This window comes from Anopheles merus, chromosome 2L, assembly GCF_017562075.2.
Source record: "Anopheles merus strain MAF chromosome 2L, AmerM5.1, whole genome shotgun sequence".
NCBI lineage: Eukaryota > Metazoa > Arthropoda > Insecta > Diptera > Culicidae > Anopheles > Anopheles merus.
The window spans coordinates 47,882,212-47,905,189 of record NC_054083.1 but is presented as its reverse complement, the minus strand read 5'-3'; the positions used below and the strand labels follow the sequence as shown (position 1 = coordinate 47,905,189).

General features: G+C 44.0%; 4 protein-coding genes and 1 long non-coding RNA gene across 16 annotated transcripts in view; 3 read left to right on the top strand and 2 right to left on the bottom strand.

Moving 5' to 3' along the window:
* The window catches only part of LOC121591681 (regulator of G-protein signaling 17), a 36,408-nt gene extending 25,591 nt beyond the window's left edge, over positions 1-10,817 (top strand). For all 11 annotated transcript variants that reach the window (XM_041912455.1, XM_041912459.1, XM_041912451.1 and 8 more), the window contains exons 6-9: positions 2,484-2,564; positions 3,502-3,730; positions 3,849-3,970; positions 4,061-10,817. In XM_041912455.1, coding sequence (XP_041768389.1) covers positions 2,484-2,564; positions 3,502-3,730; positions 3,849-3,970; positions 4,061-4,151 — 523 coding nt within the window. In that variant the 3' untranslated portion in view covers positions 4,152-10,817. The remainder of the gene's footprint in view (positions 1-2,483; positions 2,565-3,501; positions 3,731-3,848; positions 3,971-4,060) is intronic.
* An 809-nt stretch (positions 10,818-11,626) lies between these two features.
* Positions 11,627-14,886, top strand: LOC121593363 (mismatch repair endonuclease PMS2). Its single transcript, XM_041915634.1, has 4 exons — positions 11,627-11,843; positions 11,922-12,081; positions 12,159-14,578; positions 14,642-14,886. Exons 1-4 carry the CDS (start codon positions 11,739-11,741, stop codon positions 14,762-14,764), a joined length of 2,808 nt encoding a protein of 935 aa, XP_041771568.1. The 5' UTR covers positions 11,627-11,738; the 3' UTR covers positions 14,765-14,886.
* On the bottom strand, positions 14,776-16,413 carry LOC121593365 (glutamate-rich WD repeat-containing protein 1). The gene is made up of 2 exons (XM_041915635.1): positions 15,282-16,413; positions 14,776-15,197 (listed from the first exon to the last, which is right to left on the bottom strand). Exons 1-2 carry the CDS (start codon positions 16,294-16,296, stop codon positions 14,836-14,838), a joined length of 1,377 nt encoding a protein of 458 aa, XP_041771569.1. The 5' UTR covers positions 16,297-16,413; the 3' UTR covers positions 14,776-14,835.
* A 92-nt stretch (positions 16,414-16,505) lies between these two features.
* Positions 16,506-17,493, top strand: LOC121591823. The gene is made up of 3 exons (XR_006004566.1): positions 16,506-16,598; positions 16,688-16,751; positions 16,817-17,493. It is a non-coding gene; the product is annotated as an uncharacterized LOC121591823 (long non-coding RNA).
* Positions 17,494-17,515: 22 nt separating this feature from the next.
* LOC121591820 (box A-binding factor) lies at positions 17,516-22,127 on the bottom strand. Of its 2 annotated transcripts, none has more exons than XM_041912827.1 (3): positions 21,649-22,127; positions 19,994-20,202; positions 17,516-18,305 (listed from the first exon to the last, which is right to left on the bottom strand). In XM_041912827.1, exons 1-3 carry the CDS (start codon positions 21,725-21,727, stop codon positions 17,682-17,684), a joined length of 912 nt encoding a protein of 303 aa, XP_041768761.1. In that variant the 5' UTR covers positions 21,728-22,127; the 3' UTR covers positions 17,516-17,681. The 2 variants fall into 2 exon arrangements, with proteins under 2 accessions (XP_041768761.1, XP_041768759.1); XM_041912825.1 differs by having other exon boundaries at positions 17,518-18,305; positions 19,994-20,238.
* Positions 22,128-22,978: the final 851 nt, after the last annotated feature.

Here is a 22,978-nt window from a genome sequence, read left to right as displayed (position 1 = left end):
CTCCCAAGTACTTACCCCCCCCCCCCTTGTTTTGGATGTCGCACGTGAAGCGACGCTTCCGCTCGCGCGCCAACCTTCCCGGAAAGTGGGTGGAAAGACAAAACCTTAAGTGCTGCGCAAACATGTCGAAACAATAGACTCGGGTAACAGTGTGTACGAGCGCGCGTGCCAGTGTGTGTGTGTGTGTTGATGAAGGTGTGTCACTATCCTGGCGGGCAAGCTGGGAAGAGCTAAGCTTCGCTAGCCTCGCTAGCCTTCCCCCTTGCAAACCGGCGGCCCGGCAAAGTGTGACAACGCTTCAACCAAAGGCGCCCCAACCCCAAACCGACCGGGTCAAGTGTTTGCACTGTCACATTAACTCAAACCGTTGGCCATTTTGTGCGCACTGTGCCAGTGGGTTGACTCTGGCGTGCATCTCGCAGTGTTCACAGGTGTGTGTGTGTGTGTGTGGCTGTGTCATCGTAAACGGTAATCCATCCACTCCGGTATGGCCGAAAAATGGCGCCAGGCGATTGGAAAAATTCGAAAGGGGTAAGAGTGAAGTGGAAAAAAACCGGGAAAATGAGAGAAGCAGAGCGAGCGACTGTGACCGTTAAATGCCTAATGGCGGTTTGAAGTAGAGGAGAAGATTGTTGGTTTTAGGTACCAGGCGCGCTCTCAGGTGGAGTGTTATCTTAATTGGTGTTGATTTTAGGCTTAGCTAAATGTCAATTCGTCGATTCGAACGTTTTGTTTGTGATAGGTTGTTTGCGATGAGATTCTGAGAAACTAATTTAAAAAAAAATAACAAAGCAAATAATCCTTCAAGCAATCTTCACCAGGTGTCCTCCTCCTCTTTAATTCTTGTGGCATAATTCTAATTGTTCAATCTTTGTTGCCTAAACCGAGATTTCTATGTTCCTTTTTTACATTTTCGAGTTGACTAAAAGTAGTCTAATTAGTAACTTATTTTCATTACATTACTATGAAATGATTTTCCTTTGCTATGAAATGTAAACGGCTAAACTGTGCTTCCCGAAAATATCTCTACAAAGCTTACAGCTGATTTTTGTGCTGCCTTTTCGGTGACATTTAATAAAATATTCCATAGGCAACAGTTCGTTAGATAGCGAAAAAACCCCTGCTACACAACAGTGGTAGTATTTGCTATCCACACACCTCATAAGCTATCGGCGTTTCAAAACCAAATAAACCCGCCTGCGGCTCCAACGAAAAGACGATCCGCTCCCGATGGCTTCCTACACATACACACTCTTTCTCTCACACTCTCTACAGCCCCTCCAGCAGACCAAAAAAAGGTCACCCGGTGACGCAAGGCTTCGTTAAATTTAGCAAAAAGCAAGTGTGGTAGCATAAATTCAATAATAACCGCTACGTGACAAATCTTCCATTCTCTGCTGCTGCTGCCGCTGCTGCTGAATAAAAAATAACGGATAAAAGATTGCATTCCTGGCGTCCGCTTCCTGTGCCCTTCTGCGCGATCACGTGCAAGACAGTCGGTGGGGCCCATTCATCCCATTGCTGGTTTCTTTATTCATCCTGCTCCGAATTCTCCACCACCCGAGGGTACGGCCCCGACAGCTTCTTGATCCTGGGGGTTGGCTCTCAGCGTGCAGATGGGGAATATCATTGATAAATATTCGAGGACAGCAGAGCCCCCGTGTGGGGTGCCTTTGGCTTCATGCCATTCTCCACTGCTGCTACTACTGGGCTGTCTGTTGGTCCTCTCTGTCGCTCAGTCTCATTTGCATGTGCGTTCCTCTTCTGGCAGGTGTGCGGTAGATATATATACATATTTCCATATTTTGTTTGCTCGGGGCTGCTCGGAAGCTTCGTTCATAAATTTTATATGCCGGAACTGTAACGATCAAACCATAAACACAAATACACACACACATATATATATACACACTCCTCCCATGCACCTGAAACGGGGACGGGGCTGCAGATGACAGAGCAGACAGAGATCGCATCCATTGATTAATTCAAGCCCTTTTGCTAGCCGGAAAATTATCCTACCGGTGGGCTGTTATTCTCCTATCCTGTCCTCCACAAATAAAAAAAAAAACCCCAAAACATCCCTTCACAACGGAAGCATTTTGTCACTGTGTTCGTAATTTATTGTCAAGGCTTTACCGGCCGGCATAAGTATGAATACTTCATGCAGTTAAAGCAGAGCAGTAAAGCCCGGAAGACAAATGTGTGATAATAAACAAAAGTACATTTAGCTAAGTTGTCTAGCAATCAAAAAAAGAGGGGGGGGGGACTGTCGAGAGAAAAAGGGAAAATTGAAAAGCTGCTCATTAGAAAATAATCAATCACTGTCAACGATCTTGCTCTCGTGCACCTGCCGGCACATAGTTGTATAGAATTAGTAAGGGGAAAAAACGCTGCTCTAATTGTTGTCATTCAGCATCTAAAAAAACATAAAACTAATTTCCGTCATGCGTGTGCTGTTTTGTGCTCTCTCTCTCTACTTTCAGTTTGGCTATAAAAAATGCAGAAGACAATGGGCCTACGAAAAAAGACCAAGCTAGTTCCGATACCCTATTCGATGGTGAACAGTGAGTAGTTTCTCTTGCGCCCGTATGAATCTCGCCATGACTCGTGTCAATGTTTTAAGTGCTTTTGTTTCTGGTTTAGTGTGTGTTTGAAGTGGTTGACTTCAGGTCATTATTTATATTTTGCTTTTATTTCTTTCTTGTTCAAAGTTTTGTCATTTTGTTTAACTATATTTTAATTCTTTCTTTTTCTTTTGTTTTTTTTTTATTATTGTTTTACTGTTTTATTGTTTACTTTTTATGTTTTTTGTTGAATTTGATTTTGTTTTTAAGTTGAATTTTACTTTTAATTTTCTTGTGCTTTATCAGCGTTCATTAAATGTTTTTATCGTTTATTTAGATTACTTTTTGGGATGCATATTTATTGAATGTGCCATTCGGTCTAGGATACTTTAGAGAATCAAATATTTTGTTTGTTATTATTTGACGTTTTGAATTCATTTTCAAATATTTAAATACCTCAACTCGGGCATTTCAAGTTCCCATTTATTTGAAAATCAGTTGACACATATTGTATCCGCTATAAAAAAAAATAAACTGAAAACTTTTCGTCTCTAGTTTTTGCTTGAAATTGTATCACTGTATTTGCGATTTATTTTATTTTTTTGCTCTTTAACAACTCTGTGTGTATAATATTTTCCCAACCAGCTGTACACCTTTGATATTGGAAACTAGTTTCTCCTACACATCGCTCACCTTCATGCCCGTTGTTTATTCTATTATTATTTCTATCAATTCCATCACCTCCCATCAGCCCTTGGGCGGCTGCCCCACTGTGTGATGCTGTCAATGTGTAGCTATTAATTAAAATTGAACAAATGAACAGCTTTGCACTTCCCGCTTAAGCATACCCACCCAACCCGCTGAAAAACGCTCATTTCCATACACATATTCTTTCTCTCTTGCTCTCTCCCACCCGCAACAAACACCTCGTTCCCAGACCAACGCTAGAGGAGATACGCAGCTGGGGCAAAAGCTTCGACAAACTAATGCGAAGCCCCAGCGGGCGAAAAGCGTTCCGGGAATTTCTGCGCTGCGAGTACAGCGAGGAAAACATACTCTTCTGGCTGGCCTGCGAAGAGCTGAAGAAGGAGACGAACCCGGAAGCGATAGAGGAGAAGGCTAGGTTTATTTATGAAGACTATATCTCGATTTTATCGCCGAAAGAGGTAAGCAAACCCCTGCGGTGCTGTAGGATGGGGGAAGAAAGCACGATAATTACTTGACATTTCGCTTTAATTTTACCCCCTTTTTTCTGTGTTTACGTGTCTCCCCTTTTATCCGCAGGTATCGTTAGACTCGCGTGTAAGGGAAATAGTTAATAGGAATATGGTGGAACCAACGCCGCACACTTTCGACGAAGCTCAACTACAAATTTATACACTTATGCATAGAGATTCGTATCCAAGGTAGGATTTATTAGATTATTTTTATAGAGAAATTTAATTGCACCTGGAATAAACATCAATTAAAATGACCCAATCGGTTCTGCATTTCAGATTTATAAATTCTCCTCAATTTAAAACGCTGGCCCAAATTCCAGACGGTGTGTCGGCGTCCGGTTCGACGGCCGAAAGTCCCAGCAATTAGAGCCACCGTGTGCGCGTGAGCCAGCTTAGTTTTGCGGTATTTAATTTTCCCCATGCGCAAACCATGTGTTCGCGTACAGCTGCAACGGGAAATAAACGCACACAGCCCACTGCTGCAAACGCCCTGCCCAACAAGGATGGATAGTTGATCCGCTGCAGAAGAAGTCTTGTCTGATCGTAAAGCAAGCGCAATGGACACTGGAAGCTTAACTTTTTTATGTTTTTAGTTTAAAATGTTACGTTTTTTTTACTCGTTTTTTACACCATTTTGCTTCACGTTTGGTGAAGGCGATACAGCAAGAAAACCCCCCCTCAAGAAAATGATATTTATTTGCAAGAACGAAACGAATGCTTCGAACCGGCGCCTCATCGCATTATTGGGTACTGTTAACCCGGTGGTGCCCCGTTATAGCCCGTTAGCTAGTAAGAAGCATTAAGCGGCGAAGCAAGCGGCCCGCCGCTAGGAGCAAAAGCAATCCGGAAAAGAAGGACGCGCGAAGAAGAAGCGGATGAAGCAGAGCACAACCAACGAGGAAGAGAGGTGGAGTGGAGCACGGTTTTTTTACGTAAATATCTAAACAATCGTATTATTACGCACAAAAAAAAACACACACACACATACACTGAGACACACGCTCGCACAAGTCTACTTATAAATTCATACATACCGTTGCGCTCCAGCGCCTGTGTGTGTGCGTGTGTGTGTGTGTGTGTGTGTGGGAAGGTGTGTTAGTGTGGGTGGTTGAGTGTGTAGGAGAGGAACAATCTGTAATGAAGTGTAACAAACAATCAAGGGCGCGACGAGGAGGCAGGCACACATTTCAGGTGAACAGTAAAAAAAACCAAAAAGCACTCATACACCCACAACCATATTTTAAACGTCCCCTTGAGACCACTAGGCTACTATAATTGTTCGTTAACTAAAGAAATACAATTTAATATAGAGAGCAAACTAGAGACAGAGACAGAGAGGGAGAGAGAGAATGCAGAAGAGGGGAATGTTTGACAATGATTAGTAGGAGAAGACGAAAATAGCACAAATTTAACACACCAACCTGGTTCACCTGAAGCCCCCCCACCCCCGGTAGCTATCTCAATCGTGTACCAATGATAAAGAGTTTAGTATTTATTTTTCCTACTTACCTGTTTGATTGTGTTTTCTAAAGATTGTGAAGGATGAATGATGGATGGAAAGATGAAAGTGAAACACAAACACAAGAAGGATATAGAAAACTTGTTTTTAGATACAGAACGAATCACACACACACACACACACTTTTACACAAAAACGCCTAATCACAACGATGCAAGATGTTAGAATTTTGTTTTTATTTTAAACTCTAGCCCTAATAGTGCGTTAGTACATTCGTTGTTTGTTTGTTTAGTTTTTCTTTGCGCTAGTCACACGAATTTAAGCTCTTGTTAAGAGAGAGAGAGAGAGAGTTAAGGAAGGAGGGAAACAGAAAGTTTATTTATTCCTGTTTGCTTGTTGACCCGTGCTCGACTCGAGTCAAACTGTGCCGATAGTTTATTCTGGTCGTTAAAGCTGTTTATTGTATTCTATTTAGTAAGATGTACAGTAGCTCCAACAACATCCCCCCACACACACACACAAGCACCCATGCAGCTTTAGTTACCTGCCAATAAATGGTAAATTACGTGGGGTTTTTAGTAGTTTCTTCACAAATATTTCAAGTGTGAGAAGGCATCTTGATTTGATAGTAATTATAAATCTCTATGTCCGAGGGCCTAGCACAGTGAATCCGTTTTGCGAATGCTTTATTGTTGTGACAACACACGTACACACCCACACCCACACACACACATAGCAGAACACATACACAAAACATGCGTGAGAACGAGGGAAACGGGAAAGCAAGAGTATAATAGATGTAAAACGAACCAAACAAGCGAGCTAATTCACAACTTTAGGCAAAATGTTTAGTCATACGCTCTGAAAAGCAAAATCCTTTGGAAAACTAAAGAGCAAAAAACGGAGATACTGTTATCGTGCAAGAAGCTGCGGAAGTAATAGAAAGAATGCAAAGAGCAACACAATGAACCTGATCGTTTCTTCTCCACCACCAATCAGTCATTCAGTAGTAGTGAGCTGTTGTAGTTGTAAGGGCAGTGTGTGGTGTAAACAAAACAAAGCGTGGCGAGAAACATGAAACATGCCCCTTGTCCAAGGGGCTTGTTCGTTAGTTCAACAGTTTGTAGTCTGTATTTATAAGATTTCTATTTTTTCTATCGACAACAAGCGGGAGATGAAGCCTAGAGGCGCGAAGTAGTTGGCAATTATCATTACCAAGAATAATAAAACAAGAAAACAGCAACAACAAAATACAACCAAAACCCAATCATAAGCAAATGCAAACGGAACAACGGCGGGAAGAGTGGGAAGGTATGGCAGAGGTAGCAACAAAAAGTATAACAACAAACGCAACATTATAACATAAGCATACGGAGCAAAACAAAACAAAGAAAAGGAAAATAAAAGAAGTGCAGAGAAGAACGAAACGTGCAAACGTGCAGAAACAACCACAAACCACAAAACGAATGATACAGATGACGGAAGAGCAATAGTGAACAAGAAACCCCACGAAAAAGCATAAATACATTCACCCCAAAACAAAACAAAAAACGTTCACAACATGTTTTTCATTTTCAAATAGGCGTAATCGTAATCGGGTGGAAAAGAAATCAAACTATCACAATACAGCAACACAATAGAAAAAAAGAAATTAAATGAAAGAGAATGAAAGAAAACGTATAATGTAGCGAATGTGTTTAAAACAAAAACAGAGCCTATACAAATAAAATGAAACATTAACGAAACGTGTAACAGTGGGGGTAATGGAACATGCAATAACACAAATATGATAATTAACCAAACAGTCCAAACATGTATACAAACATGTATAGCACAACGCACCACACAATAAATGGGGTAGGTATTCGAAATTTACCTGCATTTAAGAAGTATGTAAGAGCAGCAGCAGCAGCAGCAGCAGCAGTCAGTCAGTAACGAAACGCAATCGTTATCTGTGTGTGTTTGTGTGATTGTGCGGCGAAGCGAGCAAATGATAGTAAAACAACACGTTAGTAGAGATTATTAATATTAATGGAGAGCAAAACCTATCAATAACAAACACCCTACAGTAACTTACAACAGCAAACCACACATTCAACACACTCTCCCAGTCATACTCAAAAATGGAACGCAATGTTTAGGAACATTTTCGAGGGTTCGCGCTGTTGCTAACGAACAGAACAGAAGTTAAGGAAATGGAAACAGTTTATGTGTAATACTTTGAAATTAAGTTTTGGAAATTGTTTACAGTTGAGTTTGCTAGTTGAAGTAAGAGCAATTTTTGTGTTTAGTTTTGAAAATAGGCAGCAAATAAACAAATGAACAATGAAGAACAGAAGAGAACTATGAAGAGAAAGTATTAAATTACATAAGCAGAAACAATAATCAACAAGAACAAACAAGAACACAAACAACAGCAACCGATAACTGATGCAGCGCAAAAAGAGAAGAGAAAAATAAGAAATGAATCCAATTGTGAAAATGAGGCTTTTTTACGACAACAACCATAGCAATGAAGTTGAGGATCAAATGAATAACGTTAAAGAGCTTTTTGTTATAGTAAAAAAAAAGCAACAACAACACAGTGTACTAAACACACAAAATAGAACAGAGAAAAGAAACACTGTGTAACAAGGTAACAACCATGACCAAATGGGAGAAACAAAAATCACGCACACGTGCAAAGGAACAGATGAGCATTACTGTTTCTTTTTATACATCTTCTTGAGATAGATGTTTTTCTTATTTATTTATTTTACTTATCTTCAGATAGGGTCGTGGATATGTTCATCCTTCCTACATATGTTTGTATGTATGTTTGTATGTGATAGACAGAGAGAGAGGGATAGAGAGAGAGATATAGAGAGTATGTTTTAAGTAATTTGAGTTTGAATATACTACCTCTAGCCCGACACCCAACGCCCTCTCCTCCCCCTCCTCCTCTCCATAACAAAGCAAACGAAGGTGTATATTTGTGATACGTTAAGTGCTGTTTCGTTTCGAGCTGGAGTTTGTGTTGTGTCTTCAACGAATCCCCGTTCGAAATAGTTTCCAACACGACTACTTCTCGTTCTACCATGTTTCTTTTACCGCATAAACGGGGGGGTACAAGCGTGTTAGCATGCAATAAAACAGTGTTAAACCTATAGGTAATCGCGTCGGCCCGCGGGTATAGCGTTTTGTAAAAATATTTAAATCAAAGGAAAAAAAATGCAACACAATAAAACACACCCGTAACGGAAGCGGTAGCTGACGGCTGACAGAGGGATGAGGAATAAACCAGTGGAGCAGTATTTTCTGCTTTCCACTAAGTAAGCTAAAACACAGCTAAAAAGCAACAAAGCAAAAAACAGCACCAAGAGACAGAATCTGTGGAGGACAGCTTTTTGTTAGACCTTTTTTTGTGTGTGTGTGTTTGTTTTTGTGTAACTCATACACTGATTGTTAGGTTTTTGTTTTGATGGAGTAGCCAAGTGAAGCTGTTTCATTCTGTTCGGGTTAGTGTTTACCTTCGTTACAACGAGTTTGTTATTCAACACCGGTACACGTCGTTTCGTAGTGATGGTGCGTTTTAGCGACGCACGAATAGAGGCCCTTGTTTAGTGTTGTTTCCTCATGTGTGCATGCGGCACGAGAAAGTGGAAGGAAAACTTCCCTCAAAACAATATATAAAAAGTACTAGTAGCAGTAGTTGTAGTAGTGTACGTTATCTCGTAAGGTGAACTAGTCAAGATGCTCAGCTACAGCATACTGAAACTGCTGCAATGATGAGTAGTGCAATGGAAGTGTACACGGTTTACTCCCTGCGCACGTTAGCCGTATGAGCAGCAATGCAACTCTGATCAACGATTGTGCATTGTTTTGAACCCCTTCTTGAACCTCCTCTGGATACGATCCACCACACCACTAGCAGCCTACTACGATGGCTCTTTCGCCCGGTGTCAGTGTATGTAGTAGCAGTGTTTGTTTACGAAGAGCACGTTGCTCTCTTGAGCACGTGTCTGCAGCGTATCTGTTTCATCTCCTTCCGATACTCTCCCCCCCCCCCCCCAAATCTCAGCCACTCACGCCACACACTTGGGGTGATTGTATTTTTGATGCAAGTACAACGAACTTTTCCAAATTTTCAACTCTCTCCACCTTCACGATGGGGTGTCCCACCAGGGCATAGCAGTCATTTCTAGTGCAAGCAGACCCCTTATCTCATTCTGCCTAAACAAAGTGAAGGAATAAGAAGAGTAAAACGCAACGACTGTTTCAACAATTTTGCACTTGATTCGATATCTGCTTTCCTGCGCTTTCTTCTGCTAGAATCGTTCCCTTTGCGGAACGAAATGAGGAAATATTGTTTTTTTTCTATTATTTTCTGTAATTTATTCAGTAGCAGTAACAGATAAGAGAGAAACAAAAAAAGCACAGATACATACACACATACACATTTAAATTAAAAGAAACACACATAAATTTGCAAGTGAGTTAAATGTATAGGGGCTGTAATGAAATGCAAACGCAAAATTGTAGAGATGATAATGAAACGAATATGTTAAAAAAGAACAAAAAAAAACAAAACAAATTCAAATCAATGACAAACGGAAAACAAACAGCATTCTATGCATACTGCAAGCATGGAGAAGATAGTTTATCATAGGAATTCTTCAAAAAAAAAAAAAGAAGGTACACTTAAAATACTACACTATTTTAAAAGTAACAACAGACAAATCGAAACACACCGAGTGTTCGTGCAACTGGTACGATTACCCAAATACAACACACAAGCACGGCTACACACCAACACACACCACATGGTCAGACAAAATAACACACTCAGTCACACACATACACCTATAGGTCCCATTTAGCATCTGATAAATAAAAATGTAGCTTATACAAAACACAAAAGTGAGCCAGTGTGGTGCATGAGCGGTTATGGTGAACGAGGCGTCAAGAATGTAAGTGTAACACGTTAGAAAACAAACGAACAATTTTTAGAGCAAAAAGAAAAAAAAAGGAAACATTAAAGGGACAAAAGGGTGACACAAGTAAGAGAAGAAAAAAAATAAACAAAATCGTAAGTTAATCTAGTTAAAACTGGAACCAATCAGCGTAGTGCAGCAAACGGAAACGAAACGAAACAAAATGCAGAACTCCCTTATAATGTAACAGTAAATTGTAACCTAACAGCAAACGCGCCCAGAAGTATGCACCGGATGCAGCAACAGCAACACTATCGGAGCTGTTTGAGATGGATTGATGGACGAGAACCGAAAATGTATGCACAAAACCAAACCCCCTGAAGCCCCACCCCATTGGCTAACTATAAACTTAACGAAAGAAAAGAACACAAACGTGCAACTGCATCTCTGTTTACACTATTCTATCTCACCCACATTCCTGGCGTAAGATCGCAGGAAAGAAATGCGGAAGTAATATTTGCGTACTTCGCGTTCAACTACAAATCACTAGCAATGCAACAACAAAACAGCAAAGAGAGAAAAACAAACATACATAATATACATTTAACTATAGAGCAAAACCACACCACTAAAGAATCTTACGAACATGAATTCTACTATACAAAAAAAAAAGAACAAAACAAATATTCACAGATAGAGAAAGAGAGCGAAATGGAAACCCCGAAAGCACTATAAGCTTGGCAAAAGGTGCAGAACAAAAAAAACTCACATAAAAAAAAAACATCTTCTTCTAACAAACAAAGAAACCCACTCGTACCATACTATCACACCTTTACAACATATAACTCCATTTAAATGATAAAAAAAGAAACAAGAAGAAAATCAAACGATAACAGACGCGGGAAGCTGCATATAATTTATCGCTAGCAAAACTACAAAAGAAAGAAAACAAAACAAAACAAGCAAACGGTATCGTAAAAAGGAGGTGTGTCGCATATTAAACGATCAGCAGGCAGATAAACAAAACGTAGAAGAAGCCTGCAAGCAAGCGAACCCACAAAACAGGCAGTGGAAACCCAAGAAGAAAAAATGAAGTAATTAACAGAAGTAAGAAAGAAGATTCCGAAATAAGAAAAATACGCAGAAGCGCAGGCGGATAGAAAAACGAGGAAGAAATTAAGAAAAAATAAAAAAATATGCGAAAAATTCAGCAACTTGTTTCATGATTTTATTTGCCTTTCAACGGATTATTCCAATTGATGTCAGAATTTTAGGGATTGTTTTTTTTTTATTATAATTTTGGTCTCTTTCTGCCAGTGTCACAGTTTGAATCAGTCCCGTGTTCGTGGCAACGGTCGTGAAATAGCTCATTGTGTCAAATTCAAATTTTGACAGCATCGAATGGCGTGTGTAAATTGTGCTTAACAAAGCGCGCGCGCACTCACCGGCCTGTTGTTTTGTCAACATATTTCTAGCAATCGGATCACGCGAGTTTGCCGGACTCGTCTCGTGCTTTTTACTACGTTTTTCTATTTTTATAGTGCAGTTTTTTAGTGTTTGATGTGTTTACTACTTCCACAAAATGTCTGGCGAGCTGGAAACGCCGATGCTACCGGCAACGAATGCTGAATCGAGCAAAATAAATGCCATCGACAAGGAGACGGTCCATCGCATCTGTTCCGGGCAGGTATGGGGGCCCGAGTTTCTTTCAGTTCAGTTCAAACGCTGCTGAGGCACGGAATCTAATTTTCCTGTTTATTCTCAGGTTGTGCTTAATCTGGCCATAGCTGTGAAGGAATTGGTGGAAAATTCGCTCGACGCCGGTGCAACGCTGATCGAGGTGAAGCTTCGCGGATGTGGTGCCGAGCTGGTCGAAGTGTCCGACAACGGAAGCGGTGTTGAGGAAAAGAATTTCGAAGGACTGAGTAAGCCTCCCGTTCTCTTGCTCGATTGAGTAATGGCTTCTAATGCACACCCTATCCTTCCGATTTTCATTCTAAAGCGGCCAAATACCATACCTCCAAGCTGAAGGAATTCACCGATCTGGAATCGATCGAAACGTTCGGCTTTCGGGGGGAAGCGCTCAGCTCGCTGTGTGCGCTATCCGATATGATTATCACCACGCGCCACAGCACGGCCCCGCACGCCACCAAGCTAACGCTCAATCACGAGGGACGCATCCAAACGCGAGCACCCTGCGCCCACCCCGTCGGCACAACGGTCAGCCTGACGAACCTGTTCGCAACACTGCCGGTGCGGAAGAAAGAGTTCCAGCGCAACATTAAGCGCGAGTTTCAGCGCATGTGCCAGATACTGCAGGCGTACTGTCTGGTGTCGGTTGGTGTGCGCATCATCTGCACGAATCACACCGCCAAAGGGGGCAAGTCGGTGATCATGAGCACGCAGGGCTCGTCCCGCGTGCTCGACAACGTGACGGCCCTGTTCGGCACGAAGCAGACGGCGGAACTGATGCCGCTCGTACCGTGCATCGGCGGCAACGGAAAGATACAGGATCTGGAAGCGAGTGACTTTGACGATAGTATGGCACTGACGCAGGAGGAGGTGGACAACTTTAACCTGTCCCGGTACAAGATCGAGGGATACATCTCGAGCTGCGCGCACGGGTCGGGCAGAAGCACCAAGGATCGCCAGTTTTACTTCATCAATTCGAGACCCTGCGAGCCGAAGCAGATTAGCAAGCTTATTAACGATGCCTACCACCGGTACAACGTGCATCAGCAACCGTTTGTGTTTCTGAATCTCATGCTGGACCGCTCGGAGGTGGATGTGAACTTAACGCCGGACAAGCGGCAGGTGCTGGTAAACAACGAGAAGATCCTTATGCTGGCGATAAGGAAATCGATCAAGAAAACGTTCCAAACTGTGCCGTCTTCCTTTACGATGCAGAACCAGAATTTAAGCGATACAAACCGGCTGCTTAACATTTCGCTACCCTCCGACAAGGACGACGAGGATGAGAATGGTGAGGAGCGGGAAGATTTTCTCAACTCGAGCTCAAGCGATAAATGTACGGCCGGGGATTTGCTGTTTACGTTTCAACCGCCAAAAATGGCTAGTGGTTCCGGCAGTGGTACCGGTGGAGGACAAAAGCGGAAGAGAAGCTCCAATTGCAGTGGCGGAATGCAGAAGATGATTGATTTCCTGAACATAACGAAAGCTTCGCAGCAAAGCTGTAACGATAGCATGGCAGATGAGGAAGATACGACGATGCGCTCGTCAAAGCAGGCGAAGAATGAAGAAAATCCGTACGATTTGACCATTCTGAAAGAGCCGAGCAGTGAGGAAAGAGCCGAACACGTTGTAAAGGAATCGGTTAAAGTGATAAGGTGTACAAACGGCAAAGAACAAGACCCACTATCCCAAGAAGCGCGGCAAGAGGACGAACATTCGATGAAGGCTAATGCTGGTGGATCGTCCCAAGAATCCGTCACAGAGCTCGTTTCCTTTCTGAGCTGTAAAACGGAAGCATCGGGCTCCACTTCTCCGTCTCTCTCGCAAACCAGTGCATCACGCGTCATCGATGGTGAGATGGAAATTATACCAGAATCTAGCAGTGAAACGTTGCTCTCCCTTGCCGAATTCGCAGCCCCAATCAAACGGGAACCAAGCGACAAAAGCATTGCATCCTCCATCTCCACCAGCCAATCGATCCTGCTCGACGACGAGCTGTCCGACGAGGAGCGGCAAGCGGACGATATGCGGCACCGCAATCAGCAGCAGCTGTCCGTAAGCTGGGATTCGCTCGAGCAGCTCATCAAGCGCGAGCAAGCATTACAATCCGCCCGCACCGCGGATCAAAACTCGTTGACACGGTTGCGGTTCAAGAGCAAGATCAACCCGACCAGCAATAAGGCGGCCGAAAGTGAGCTACAGACGGAAATAACGAAGGACGATTTCGCCAAGATGGAGATCGTGGGGCAGTTTAATCTCGGGTTCATCATCGTCCGGCTCGGCGACGATCTGTTCATCGTCGATCAGCACGCCACGGACGAGAAGTACAACTTTGAGGATCTGCAGCGGACGACGGTGCTGCAGAACCAGCGGCTAGTAGTGCCGCAGCCGCTCGAGCTGACCGCCGTCAATGAGATGGTGCTGATCGACAATTTGGACGTTTTCGAAATGAACGGATTCAAGTTCGAGGTGGACGGTGCGGCCCCGACGACGAAGAAGGTGCGGCTGATGGCGAAACCGTACAGCCGGAACTGGGAGTTTGGCAAGGAGGACATCGACGAGCTGATCTTTATGATGCAGGACGCCCCGAGCACGGTCTGCCGGCCGTCCCGTGTGCGGGCCATGTTTGCTTCCCGGGCCTGCCGCAAGTCGGTCATGATCGGGCGAGCACTGTCCGTGCGGGAGATGGAGCGGCTGATACGCCACATGGGAGAAATCGATCAACCGTGGGTAGGTGGATTGGATTCGGTGGGTGGTCCTTTTATGAAGAGATTAATTGTTTTTTTCTTACAGAACTGCCCACATGGCCGTCCAACGATGCGACACCTGGTGAACTTAGCAATGATCCGCCAAGTCGATCCAACCCCACAAACAAGCAAATCAAGGATGAGTTTACAGATGATAACAAGTGAATAGAACCTCCAACATTTAGTTTTACAAGCAGCACTCGCCGTCGTTGTGCTCCTGTGAATGTATTCCTATTGCCATTAAACACTTATCGTACGGAAAACGTTGAACCCGCTGTGTGCCGTGGACAGTATCACACCCTTCAGCTGCGGATGCCAGTGCAGCTCCTTGATCTCGCTCTGTCCCTGGTGAATGAACAGCAGCTGGGGTGGAAGATCCTTCAAGTTCGGATCGTCATTCGCATCGTCCCCATCGTCCTTCTCCACGGACAGATCCCACAGGGCAATCTGGTCGTCGTCACCACCGGACGCCAGGATGGTCGATTCCTTCGGATGCCACTCGACGGTCGTTATGTGGTCGGTGTGGTGCTTAAACGTTGCCACCGGTGTTTTCGACTGGAACTGACGCAGATCCCATATCTGCAGCACACCATCATCGCCACCTTGTAAAGCGAGAGGAAAGAAATGGAAGAAACCGTTAAAGCACAACCGCCGAAATCTCAACCCCAAAACGCACAACCACATACCACTAGCGATGAGCGGTTCGTTACGATTCCAGCTAATTACATTCACATCGCTTTCGTGCGCATTTTCCGCCGTCAGCATGCAGGCTTTGGCGGGCGCCGCCCGACAGTCCCAAATGCGGATCGATTTGTCCACCGAGCAGGAAGCGAGCACATTCGCTTCGTTCGGGCTCCACTGTATATCTTCGACCGAATCCGTGTGCCCCACAAGCGGCCGCTGATCCACGTTCCAGGCGCCCTTGTCGTTCGGGCGCCAGATGTGAATATCACGCCGACAGTCGCCCGTCGCCAGCATGCCACGCGTCGTCGGACACCAGTCGATCGCGAAGCCTTCCTTCTGGTGCCCGGAAAAGGTGAAATCTGGCTTCACCCCGTCACCGGTCTTGTTCTGCTGGTACGTCTTGCGCGCCCTACTATCGTCGATGGCCGCCAGCTGTTCGTTGATGTTGTAAATGTGCACCTTGCCCATCTCGCTCCACGAGGCCACGTACTGCGAGCTGCCGAACGTGGACACACGCAACCGGTTTACGCACCCGGGGTGCTTGATCATCACGCTCGTCAGGATGGGCGTTTGGTCCTCGTTCACGTCCTCGCTATCGCTCACCTCCTCGTCGTCGTCGGACTCACCGTCGGCCGACTGTTTCGAGGTGCGCGTCAGATTGGCCATCTTCATTACGATCACGCTGTTCACGTGCGTACGAGCCGCTTGCGTACCGGCCACGACATACGCCGTCAGGGGGAACGTTTCCCGATCATCGCCGAGCGGATCGCTCACAATGTCGAAGCTGAGGCAGGGTGCTCCGGTATGTGCCTGGTGCAGCATAATGTAGGCGGATTCGTCGCACACCAGCTCCTCGTCGTTGGACAGTTTACCGCCGGGTAGGTAAACCTTTGCCTTGCCATCCTCCTTCTCCTCCTCCAGATCCTCATCGTCGTTCCCGTCGCTTGCATTTTCCAGATCGGCGTCCTCGATGTTTTGATCCTCGGCCACCTCCATCTGTTCGTCGGCTTCCGACATGGTGAGTAGACTTGCTTTTTTGCTTACTATTCGTAAAATCGACACACTTGCAATTGAAAACCTCGAAGAGAACGCTGTGGACTGCCCCGGCAACGTAAACAACAACCATGTGCTTGCGTTGACAGCTTGGGTTATTTGACAGCCGGGACAGTGCAGGGTTGGAGATTCCATTTTTGCACCCTAGCGTACAGTGTGTGCTGGAATTTTGCATACAGCAGGCCAGTTGCAGGAATGAAATATTTGGTGTTTATTTTTCGAGTTTTGTATTTGTCTTTTTGTCGTTTACTTCAGTTTAAAAATATGTAAGTGGTTTAATGTGAATGGTCATGCCATGAAAATGAAATCAATCATCAGAGATGTTTAAATATGACTTCTTCTAATTCTGTAACAGTTTCGCCAGCGGCAGTGTATTTTGCATGCGATTTTATGAGATGTGCTGGTAAATTTATATAATTGTATGTATAAATTTTGTCGTTGCAATTCGACGTTAACTTACAAATCTCATATACAATTTTGACAGGACTTCTGATAATATCGCATCCAATGGAGCACTGTCACCGGCCTAAATACTGGTTATGGGACAGCTTCTAAGTCCATATCCGGAATTGAACCTGAACCCATACCAGTCCTGAAATCAAACTTTAAGCCGTATTGGTCTTGGAACTGATCCCGAACCTAAATCGGTCCAAGAACTGAACTCGAATCATTTTTGGAATTGGTCCTGTCCCAAATCTGCCCTAGAACTGATCCCATACTGTTCGTTCATAATAGACCGGTCACGAAATTGTTACGGAACCCAAATCGGTCCTAGAACTGATACCGAACCCGTATCAGTTCTGGAACTGGTCCTGTCCCAAACCTGCCCTAGAACTTATCTTGAACCCATACCGTTCCCGTAATAGATCTCGTATCCATACCGGTTACGGAACTGATACCGAGGTCTTTATAGGCTCTGGAACCAATCTTCAACTCATCCCCGTACTAGAACTGAAATTGAACTGATATATCTGTCCTGGAAATGATATAAAATCCATACTGGTTCTGAATCCTTAACTGAATCTCTGCTGGAACTGATACCGTACCTCCAGCCATTACGGATCCATCTCGTTTTTTTTATTCTTATATGCCTCAATTATGGCCTACTCCGATTATAAACTATATGCAAATGAAAGGAAAATATGAACGCGTTTCGGGTACCGCACTTGGCACTCAATGTGCAATTTATTTCGCAAAAGTTTCTGTATGTTTATAATTTTTGGTGTAATACGATCCATTTTAATACTTTGGTATGTAACAGTACGATTAGTCCGAATTTGCTTTGAAGTTGTCCATTTTATAAATACTATAAGTACAGTTAGGGTGCATCCCCATAACCCGTCCCCGTGTCAATCACTGCCAATCGAAGCCATATGCTGCCGGTGCTGGTACGCTCCGGACATTCCAACGCTTCCCCCAACGTGGCAACCACTCCCACCGGCCGTATGATACTGCTGGTGCCCATGGTGATGTAGCTGGTGGTGATGCTCCTGCTGCCCAACCGAATGCTGCTGCTGCTGCTGCTGCTGTCGATGGTTATGGTGAGGCTCCTGCTGGGGTTGATGGTGAAGGGTGGCCGAATTTCCCACCATCCCCATCGCTTCTCCAAACGCACCGTAATCGGTAACTCCACCGCCATCCCCCAGACCGGGAACGGTAGAACCGATGCGATTTTCCGAGAATCCACCCAACGAAGCAGCAACGCTCAATGGCGACGGTGCGATGGTTTGAGATTTGATACCCTCCGACACAGCGACACCACCGGAGGTGACATCTTTGGGATGATGGTAGTCGACCCACTTGCTCGGCTGCCGATCAGCCGCCATGGTGGCACATGTGGATTGACCGACATTCGGTGGCGTAGCTGTGAACGCGGCAGCCGTCGTTGACTGCTGCTGGGATGATTGCGTACCGTGCTTACTCGATTTGCTTGTCTCGTGTGGCTGAACTTGCTGGAAGATGAAAGGCCATGCCTGTTGTGGGGGGAGGAGAGGGACGAACAAAATGGTAGCATTAGATGAGGAATTAGATATACTGTGGGAAATGTGAAGCGAAATGCGACTGAGGACATCCCGCTTTTGAAGAGGGGCGGGGGCGACTGATCGTCATATGCGCTAGGATCTGCGCTAGGTAATGCGATATTTTCTTCAAGTGCATACTCTCGGCAAGATGACCGCGAAAGCACCAAAATATCTTTCCACCATAAACAACGGATGTGGATGTCCAATGCCCAAACACCGGAAACAAATGTGCAGATGAGAATTTTTAAATAACAAAACCTTTCGATCGATCGGCTGGGGTATGTTTGTTGCATCAGGATCTTCAACTTTGAAACCAATTACGAATGAAGATTGCCTACTTTGTGTAAACGTTGGTGTCTTCTTTTTGTGGTACTTCAAAGCACCATAAGCCATAAACTCTACAGCAAAGGAATTGCATTCACGTTCCTTTGATTTATTCTAACAAATCTTCGTGGGTGATGAGTTGAGTTTTTGTTGTTAACAATTATTCCATATCCTTAACATAAACGATCGCATAAACAATCACCATGCTTCCCATCAATGCCCATTGTCCGCTAGGGAAAATGCCACACGCCAGCCATCCAGGCTGTATCGTCACCAGAGAGGGCCCTCACCCAAGTACACGCATGTTTACACGCTTCGGGCGCACAAAGTGTTTGTTTGGATATCGCTTTTCAGCGATCCCGTAAACAAGCGGTCCCGTTTGTTAAACAATTAATCGCCTGTGCGGTCCGTACAGGGTACAACCCCATGGTGGCACAAGGGTTGGAAAAGGATTGGTGGTTGATGTGTTTTATCGTGAAAATGGAACTGAAGGAAAACCGTTGAAGCGAGCAAACGGTTCGCTCGATATCGTTACCGCCAGCCGGCATTCGTCATAAAAATGCGCGTCAAAGCATCACATTTCCATGCTCCTCGGGCCGGGTGAGCTCAAGAGCTGCTCGTCATCTTTTCTCCGGCCGCGTCATATCCTGTCATATGTTGAGATGAGATTTTTTTCCTATTTTCCAACACGTTTTTTGTTGCACATTGCTCCCCGAGATTGATCTTAATTTCTCACACATTTCCTTTTTTTACCTTGCCTGGCGACGAAAAGAGGCAATTATTGAACAGTGGCTTTTCCCCTGATCTTCTCCCTCAAACGCTGAATCGTATGCTGCACTTCACTAATGAGTCATTTCCTCGCCGTTAGGCGCACTAAATGGGGGCAATAAGCCATAAAAACGCTCGCCCAGCGCCCGACGCGCCTATTTGTTCATCTCTAATGACTTGTAAACATCACATTTCCGAGATGAAAAGTTATAGCACTCACGATCGTTTTGCCCCCACCGACAGGGAGAGGGTGGAAAGTGTGTAAAGAAAATACGCGACGCCGCGTACCACATTTACCTATCAGGAAGCAAGTAAACCCGGCCCCTTGGCTCTGCGCGTAACGGGAGAGGATCGGTTGATACGATCCACCTGGTACTGCAGTGATGCGCGCCTTTGTGTGGTATGTTCTCGCGTTCTCAGTCCTCCCCTTTCTCGTCAATTTTCTCAAGCCAGCCTACGTCTCATTGCTAAATTTACCCCGGCTGTGTGAGGAGCTGTGCCGGTGACGCTAGTAGTAGTAGTAGCAGTAGTAGCGTACACGTACTTACCGTTTTGGGCGGTTGGGCCAGGTTGGTAGAGAAATCCTCCACCGACTGGCCGTCCAGCGTGGCGGCCAGGTAGGTGATGTAGTTCTTGGCCAGCCGGAGCGTGTCCAGCTTGGAGAGCTTGGTGTCCGCCGGTACCCACGGGATGTTGCGCTTCAGGTTGAAGAACGCTTTCGACAGTACGCGCATGCGGGCCCGCTCACGTGCGTTTGCTGCGTTTCGTTGGATCGGCGTGCCCGGTTTGTCGTCTGCGCACCCGTCGAGGGGGAGGTGGGTTGAGGGGGCGATGCGCGCCAGCGGAAACGAGAACGACAAGGGGAAAACATTTCTTTGTAGATGACCAATGGAATTTTTGAGCACACACACACACACGCACCGGGTGGATTATTTCATATTTGTTTAGTGGATGATTCGATTATAGCAAAGTCAGCAATGCAGCACACACTGATCAGTTGTGTCCGGGATTTGGTAAGCTGCGATGTACGGCACTAGTTGCCATAGCAACAAAATGGTCAGGGAAGATTCTAGTTCTACTTATAATTCATAAGCTCAAACACATAATACAGAGTATCTTTCTCTAATATTCAGACTCTTGTAGAAGAGTTGTTTCTTTAGGATATATGTACATTTAAGATAAAACGGGATTTTTCATATACTTGGCCTTTTGAAGATAAGGCCAAACAAATTCTCGAAGTCGAATTTATCTGAATTTCATATGCGAAATTATTACTTAAATTCTTTAAGGAGAAAGAGGAGTTTCTAATGGCAGTTCACAGAAAGATTTCACTTGGCGATCAAAGGAAGCCATATTTCAATGCTTGATGTCTTGGATGCTCCATAGCAAAACGTTTATTTAGTTTACTTAAGATCATTCTAATCTGTAAGTACCTTGAGCTTCTTCATACCTTATAGACACTTCACAGTAAAAAAATACCGATTTGGGCTGTTTTTAAACGAGACAAAATAGAGTAATTTATGTAACTTTTGATCACCGTTGTGATAAATGATAAATGATCCTTCTTTAATGTGTCTGACGGATCGCGTGCGCTATGTCGATTGCATATGCGATCATCACATATTTATTTGCTAAATTTATGCTGAAGTTGATGTATACCTGTTTACTATCATGGTGTAATTATTAGATACGGAGTGAATTACAGCTATCTAAACTTGTATTTCTAGTGATATACAGTGTCATGTATAGAAGAATTTTGATGGTTCAAGAGACTTAACTAAGCTCATGATTCTAAGAAAAGTTCCCGCAATCTGGGATCATCTGTACAAAGTTGAGTAAGAACATTTGAAAAGGTTCACAGTAAGCTATAGCAATTCAAACCAATTCAGTTATTTTCTCGAAATTTTCGAGAATTGTTATCTCTATATGTGCATTGATTGTGTGGATGATCATCTAACTAGAACACACTAGAAACTGCAGCACTTCTTCTGTAATTTATTGTTTCGTTATTGGCCATTTTTTATCATATAAGACACACTAAGAGCACTTTAGTAAAGAACATTGGCAATTAAACACTATTGTATAGCCGTCATGAACGTGTGAATTGAAATTGATGTGTTAGTTGGAGTTTAAACAACGACACTATATACAACAGAATTGTGCACTTCATAATGGACACTGAAGCTGAAAGCAGATAAATTACCATTTGAACTGAAGTCATCATCAAACCCGTCCTCGAGCAGATCAAACTTGGGCGATGGAGCCTTTTTCCGTTTCGGCATAGCTGTATCACAATTCTTCCTGTTAACCAATCTATTGCACTTTCATATAAATTAGATATTTTTGTGACCAAACTACACAGTTTTAGAAACACACACACACACACTTTTAATCACGATCACTTTGTGTTTCTGTTTGCATTATTTTGTATGGTTTTTTGCTGTTCACTGTACGATATTTCTAAATATCTTTCGAAACAATTTCGATGTATTTGGCAATATTTACACTGTACTTGAATTAAAACTCTTCACTTTCAATTATGAGATTAATTAATTCACCATTAAATTCAACCAAGTAGCTATTTGCGATTGATGTCACAAATCTTTTGCAGCGCAAAGGATTAAGTGATCGTTACAACCGTCAGGGGGAATAGTTTCGTTTCAAATGAGCTAGAGCTAGACTTCCACCAAAACCGAAAGTCGATCGACGATCCTCATCGCAGACCATAGATTTTCCCAAAAGGCTGGCATAGCCACGCCCACTCATTTCCCTGGCACAAACTTATGCTGCGCGATGATCGTCCGTTATGCAAATACAGTATGCTGCATAGAAGAAAGGGTAGCAAAGCTAAATATTTGCTGATTTTATTAGAACCAACAATCTTATTGATAAATTTTATTCATATTTTTTCGTTGTGTTTCATGGACAATTAAATGAATCCAACGATTGAGACAAATATCCTAAATATCGAAAAACTTTTGACAATTTTTGGTAAATTAATAGCATTTGAAAAAACCTAAAATTAAAAGTTTTTTTTTTTGCAAAAACAATTAAAATTCAACAACCAAAAATTCCTCTTAGAAAGAAAGCATGTGCGATGAGAGACAGCGTGCAGCAGTACGCAACACGCCACACAAGACTCTGTCCGCATCGTGTCGTGTCGCGTGTCGAGTTGTCTCTGGGAAACGAGCTGTAAAATTTTATGACAAATCACGAACAATTTATTACCCATCCCACGCGGGGTCGGAACGGTCGGAAAACGCTCACCCTTGACACCGTGCCTTTTTACCGCAGCATACGGCCCATCACCTCTATTGACAGTCCATTTGCTCCGCTGATTCGTCGATGCGTCCTTTTTCGTCCCTGTCTTTCACCCCCTGTTCACTCGACGAGGATCCTGTTACTCATTACTTCTACCGAACCGTCCTTTCACCATGCACTGTGGGCAAGTGCGTGAACCCGAACGGAAGAAAGTCGGAGATCGGATAACATTCCCACAATACGTGTGGAACTCTCGCGCCCCCGCCTTGTGG